This window comes from Callithrix jacchus, chromosome 13, assembly GCF_049354715.1.
Source record: "Callithrix jacchus isolate 240 chromosome 13, calJac240_pri, whole genome shotgun sequence".
In the NCBI taxonomy this organism is placed as follows: Eukaryota; Metazoa; Chordata; class Mammalia; order Primates; family Cebidae; genus Callithrix; species Callithrix jacchus.
In genome coordinates this window covers 54,093,623-54,100,272 of record NC_133514.1, presented here as the reverse complement: position 1 = coordinate 54,100,272, position 6,650 = coordinate 54,093,623, and the positions used below count along the sequence as shown (strand labels likewise).

At 43.5% G+C, this 6,650-nt stretch overlaps 1 protein-coding gene and 1 long non-coding RNA gene across 10 annotated transcripts in view; one reads left to right on the top strand and one right to left on the bottom strand.

The window, feature by feature from the left end:
- LOC100894355 (uncharacterized) overlaps positions 1-6,650 on the top strand; it is a 68,865-nt gene that overhangs the window by 20,835 nt on the left and 41,380 nt on the right. The window lies entirely within an intron of this gene.
- Positions 1-6,650, bottom strand: part of LOC118146841 (urea transporter 1-like) — a 59,627-nt gene that overhangs the window by 20,060 nt on the left and 32,917 nt on the right. For 3 of the 4 annotated variants that reach the window (XM_078346908.1, XM_078346910.1, XM_078346909.1), the window contains one exon: positions 494-2,774. Coding sequence is in view for 1 of the 4 variants with exons in the window: in XM_078346910.1 (XP_078203036.1) it covers positions 2,756-2,774 (19 nt within the window). In the remaining 3 variants the exon portion in view is untranslated. Of the gene's footprint in view, positions 1-63; positions 2,775-6,650 lie in introns of those variants that run through there. The other variant, XM_035270573.3, reaches the window with a different exon arrangement.

Genomic DNA, 6,650 nt, shown 5'->3' with positions numbered 1-6,650 from the left:
GTACAAACCAAGGATTCACAAATCTGGATTTGTTTCTCTTAGTTTCCTTCATAGTTTCTAGTCTCAGGCCAGGCACAGGGGCTTACGCTGTAATCCTAGCACTTTGGGAGGCAGCAGGAGGATCACTTTAGGTAAGGAGTTCAAGACCAGCCTGGGCAACATGATGAAACCCTATCTCTACCAAAAATACAAAAAATTAGTGAGGTATGGTGGCATGCACCTGTAATCCCAGTTATTTGGGTGGCTGAGGTATGAGAATTGCTTGAACCCGGGAGGCAGAAGTTGAAGTGAACCAAGATCACGCCATTGCACTCCAGCTTGGGTGACAGAGCAAGACTCTGACTCAAAAAAGTAAAAATCCTGGCACGGGGGCTCACGCTTGTAATCCTAGCACTTTGGGGGGCCAAGGCAGGTGGATTACCCGAGGTTTGAAGTTTGAGACCAGCCTGATCAATATGGAGAAACCCCGTCTCTACTAAAAATACAAAATTACCTGGGTGTGATGGTGCATGCCTGTAATCCCTGCTACTCGGGAGGCTGAGGAAGGAGAACCACTTGAACCCGGGAGGCAGAGGTTACGGTGAGCCAAGATCGCACCATTGCACTCCAGCCTGGGCAACAAGAATGAAAGAGTAAGAGGAAAAAAAATATCTAGTCTTGTCATCATTTCTAACAGGAAACGTGTGGTGAGCATTTGCCATTCATTATCTGTGGACTCCATCCTGGAGAGTCTGTAACCTAGTTCTCTGGCCCTAGCCCTCATTGCATATGAGATGGTAATTGTAGTCCAAAAGAGTAAGTGACCAGTGCCAGCTGAGTAGGCAGTCGATAAGGGTCTTAGTGCTAATTGCTAACCCTTGAGCTTTGAATATTTGTCTCTTTCCTGCTGACCCAAGGCTTTCTGCCAAGTAGCTAATCTGTAAATACATGCTTAAATATACTCAAGGTGTTCCTATTCTTAAAACACTATTTTGATTGTGCTTTTGATTCCCTGTTCAGAACTTTCCATAGACTACTGAGAAGAGTCCAAAGCCCATAAGCTGAAATTTCCCGTTTTCTGAAGTCAGATCTTTATTTACCTTTCCAGCCTTCTCTTCTGCTATTTTCCTGTGCACTCCAGAAATTCCCATCAAAAGGAGCTACTCAGTACTCCCTGCAGTGCTGGCATTGCTCTGCGTGGCCTTTGCTTATCTCTCTCAATATTTCAGCACCATCCTCCCTCCCCTGAGAGGCTCGGTCAGGTGAAATGTTTAGGAAGAACCAGCCTGTGGTGAGGCAAGGACAGGGAAGCGGGTGGATCCTGTGCTTCAGTTGGGATGGGATAATTAACATAAAAATGCATCACTCTTGAAGATCTTTCTCCACTTGTCTCATGCTCCTGTTTTCTCTCTTTGCCTTTTTGTTTTTTGTATTTCATGCTCCTGTTTTCTTACTTTCAGTTAACATCTTTTTTTTTGAGATTAAGACAGAGTCTCGCTCTGTCACCCAGGCTGGAGTGCAGTGGCATAATCTCAGCTCACTGTAACCTCCACCTCCCAGGTTCAAGCAATTCTTGCGCCTCAACCTCCTGAGAAGCTGGGATTACAGGCACATACCACCACTCCCAGCTAATTTTTAAATCTTAAGTAGAGATGGGGTTTTGCCATGTTGGTCATGGTGGTCTTGAACTCCTGGCCTCAAATGATCCGCTGACCTTGGTCTCCCAAAGTACTGGGATTACAGGTGTGAGCCACCATGCCCAGCCTGGTTAACATCTTTTTATCATGATTTTCACAAGGGTCATGTAAGCATACCTTCAAAACTGATGGGGTATGCTTAGGGAGAGTGCCTGCTCCTCTCACCTCCCTCCCTGCAGCACCACCTGGTATGTTCAGTCTGCTGTCTCTGTTCACGAATGGCCCCGCCTTCTCAGTTCCAGCTCCTGCCCCCACTGGATTCCCATGGACTTCCTTCGTAACCAGTAGTACTGCAATGAGGTCCTTCACACATACAAATATTCTGTAAATATTTTGTTTTCTCCCTCATCTGTTCTTTGGGAGCTGGGATTCTGCTTTATCATCATCTATACCTCTTCATCTTCTAGCACAGGGCTTTGCCTATGGTACATGGCATTGAATCCATCAAATAAAAGCAATCAAAAAGCAAGATATATTTGCAATCTGAAAAAATACGTTTACAATGAGAAACATCACTTGTAGCTACCTGTAGTATATGGCAAACACTGTTGAAACAGAGCCACATATATGAATGGTCGAAATGCTTTCCTGTTTGTTACCTCTGTCTCTCTCCATTTTTACCTAAGTTTGGAGGAAGGCAAGTGTTCACTTTGATCCTGTTTCATCTGGGCAGCAAAGTGGCCTATAATTCATGCAGTAGGTTGTTTTGTCTGTATAGTGCCAAATAATCGGTATCACTTGATGTTGTTTTTAATTATTGAGTTGACTTCAGCAAGCAGTAGTTTGGGTATCTCAAAACACCTTGAATCTGACCAAAAAGTCACAGAAAAACAAAGGAATTTCATGTAGTGTATGAGGTTTGTGAGCAGGGAAGTTCCCAAGATTTCAAGGCAAATGCACAGAAGAATATGTGTAGAAATGTCACAGCACCAAATTCTTATCCTCATTCTGACCCTGAAGTTCTTGGGTCTTCACAAGAGGAGTCTCTTCTTTCATTGAGTCTCTTTGCACAGGCAGTTGCTAGCAGGTCACTTTCTTCTCACTTCTCTGCCCTTGAAAGGATAACTTAGGAGGCCACGTCATGATGATCTGGTACTCCTGAAGAACAGGTCAAGACAACGTCAAATTATTTATTTGCTTCCTGCACCTGTGTTTGTTGCCTTCCAAGGCACTGAAAACCCAAAGGATGCCTTCTGCTGCTTTGGGAAATTATTCTGTCTAGAATATTTGATCACACACCCAAACAGGTGCCAAATGGAAAATAACATGCCAGATGTCAACCCAGGCAGCAGAAAGTTGGCCAGGACACTACACCTCTGAATTTAAATGGTCTAAAACCTCACATTTATCCTGAATGGTCATCTTATGCCCACTGTTCACAGATCGTAGAATCCTAGAGTCCTGAGCAAACAGAAATCTTGCAGCTTACTGCATTCATCTTTCAGAAACCCAAACAGGTTAAATGGCTCCAACAGTTAATACCCAGTGGATATTAGAAGAAAGAAGAAACCTAGGGGAATCCAGGTGTTGTACCAGCAAACTGTGACCAAAAGAGTGACTCATAATAAACTTTATGTTATTTCAGAGCTTAAGATGGACATGATGACCCACTCCTAGCCAATTTCAGCAGATAGCATGGAGACTTGAAACAGCTAAATCTGTTGCAGAAAAATATATAGTATTTGTCAAACACAGAAAGGCAGTGTTAAATATGCATTAAGTCAGACTCCAAATTTCTCACCCCAAACTGTTGGTTGAGAACAGTCACATGTTTTGCAGTCATGCATCCCAAAACTGTCTGTTACAGCAACACCTTTAGATTCCTTGCAGGTCAGGTGTGGAGGCTCACGCCTGTAATTCCAGCACTTTGGGAGGCTGAGGCAGAAGGATTGCTTGAGCCCAGGACCAACCTGGGTAACATAGAAAGACTCCATCTTTACAAAAAAATTAAAAATTAGCCAAGCATGCTGGTGTTCACTTGCAGTCTCAGCCACTCAGGAGGGTGAAGTGGGAGGATCACTTGAGCCTGGAAGGTCAAGGCTGCAGTGAGCAGTGGTCATATTACTATACTCCAGACTGGGCAACAGAGCAAGACCCTGTCTCCAAACAAACAAACAAAAAATACTCCTTGACTATCTTTAAGAGATTAACTACATGAGCAGGCTTTCATGAGCAGTTGAATTTTTCCCTTGGATGCATTGTGAGCAAGCTCCTTGGAGTTTGGTGAGCCTTTTGCCTGTAAACCAAAGAAAATAACTCAATAATTTTTAGAGGTTTATTTTGTCAAAGGTGAAGATATGCCTGGGGGCAGGGGAAAGGTACACAAAACCACAGGAAACATCTGGGATCTGTGATTTTTTTCCCAAAGAGAGTCTAGGGACTTCAATATTCAAAGGGAAAAAGAGCAGGCAGTAGGGGAAAGAAGGAGCAAAAGAAAGGGAAAGAGTAGATAAAAGAGGCAAACAGTTGCATTCCTTTGAGTCTTTTGATCACCTAAGCCATCTTTTTCAAGTGAAAGGTGGGAGTAGAGGAAGAGTCAATTATGGATTTATCTTGTGCTCAGTGAATCTCCATTTTTACATAAGGTAAAATAAACACAGAAAGTAGAGGAAGCAATTAGATACGTATTCATCTCAGGTGAGCAGAGGGATGGCGACTTTTAGTTCTTGGTTTTTGTTCCCTCTCTGTAGATTTGTTGTTAATTTATTAATACACTGCAGGGTGAAATTCAACAGAACTGTTTTAGGGTAAAGATCTTGGGGTGCATGAGTGATTTCCTTGTGAGGAAATTGTGAAGGAGGAATGTAGCCTTTTATCTTGTAGCTATCTATTTAGAAACAAAATAGAAGGTAGGTTTGCCTGACTCAGTTCCCAGCTTGACTCTTCCCTTTGGCTTAGAGAGTTTGGGGGTCCCAAGATTTTACTTTTGTTTCACATGCCATAGGAAATGTAACAACTATAGAAATGAGATTTCTGAGCTGGGTCTCTCAAGACCCATTTGAGTACAAGGTTGGAGAACGCTGGTCCTCATAAGCCTGTCCTGAGGCTGCTCTGGACATCTGGAGGCCGTGACTGCAAGAGTGAGGGAGAAGTCAGTGAGCGGAAGCAACCTGTCACTAGGGAAAGAGCATGGAACCCTCAACTCTAGCTCTAACTCTTCCCAGCCCTATTATGAACTGGATGCTTGTGTCCCCTGGAAATTCATATGCTGAAATTCTAACCCCTTAGGAGGGGCATTTGGGGGTAAGTAGGTCATGAAGGTGGAGCCCTCATGAATGATATTAATGCCCTTGTAAGAAGAAGCCTGAGAGCTTGCTCACTCTCTCAGCTCTTCATCATGTGAAAATGAAATGAGAAGGCATCACCTGCAAATCCAGAAGTGGCCTGGATTGTCCAAGATCAAGAGGTTGGAATATCTGGGATCTGGTGAGGGCTGCTTCCTGGCCATCCCTGGATGTTATTTCCTTTGGTCCCCAGTCTACTAGTGGTACCCTAAGCCCTTCACTCAGGTACCCTAAGTAGCCTTGCCATCACTTGGTCCCCAGTAAAACCCCTATCCCCAAGTTTACTTAGGTGTTAGAAAGGAAAGATGTCTGATTAAATGGGTCCACACTCAGTATCTATTAGCTTCAGAGTCCTCTGGGAAATATGGACTATTTCCATATGCACGGAAAATGGGAAATATGCATGTTTTGAAAAAAGGTGCTTAATAACCAAGCTGAATCTCAAATCAGTTTAATTTCAGACAAGATAAAAAGTTCAAAAGGCAGTATTCAGAGTAGCCATCATGAGCTAGGCGTGATGGTTCACGCCTGTAATTTTAGCACTTTAGGAGGCCAGCATGGGAGGTCTCCTTGAGGCCAGGAGTTCAAAACCAGCCTAGTCAACAGTGAGAGCCCATCTGTATAAAAAATTTAAAAACAATTAGCCAGGCATGATAACACACATCTGTGATCCTAGCTACAGGAGGCTGAGTCAGGAAGATCACAAGCCCAGAAGTTCAAGGCTGCAGTGAGCTATCATGCCATGGCTGGAGCTTTGATCACTCCAGCCTGGGCGATAGAGCAAAACCCTATCTCTTAAAAAACAAAAAACCTACAAAAACAGAGGAACCATCATGACAGCAGATCCAGTCCTGCCTCAGAACCTAGAATATGTCATCAATCAGAATATTTTTGCTTTTCACATTGTTGTTGTCTTCACATCCTTCTCCAAACACTGCATTGCCCATCCTGCTTTTATTGCCAGGGCAGGGCACAGTAGTTGGGCTCTGGCAGGTATAGTAAGAGGGTGCTTGCTGAGCCCTTTGATGGTAGAGGTCATATATAATTTCTGGATTTGCATGTCAGAGACTGTCCAGTCTGTCTTCCTCTGGGCAATCATTCCTCTGGGCAATCATTCTCCATCTTTTAGGAGAGATATATTCCAAATGATGTAATTGTTTGAGTATGGGTGGTCAAAGCCTCAAGCCTCACCTTTTCCATCCTGAGATATTGTGTCTTCTGATTTTGAGGGCAATGAATGTACTTTATATGCATCTATATTCACCACAAGGTCTAGAATTGCATTTAGGACAGGCTCATGTAAATGAATGAAATACTAAATACAACAGATGTTACTAATAGTCCTCTCCACCAGGCACATGAAAGACTACATGTCAAACATCCCTGTGATTAAATGGGGTCGTTTGGGAAGTCCTAGCCAATAGACTGCAAAAAGTAATATGAATATGTGGCCCTGTTGGTCGAAACCATAGATGTGAGCTGTCTGTGCAGGCTTTTCTCTTGCCTAGGCCACTGGCCACATTACAGACAACAAAACCTCATTTAGCCTGGGTTCCTGAGTGACTATGTGGAGCAGACTTCTCCCCCATACCTGCTTACCTGTGCTGGAGAAATATCATGAAAAAAATTATCTCTTTGGTGAAGGATTCCAGGGCCTATTTGTTCTGCAGCATAACCTAGCCTATCCTGA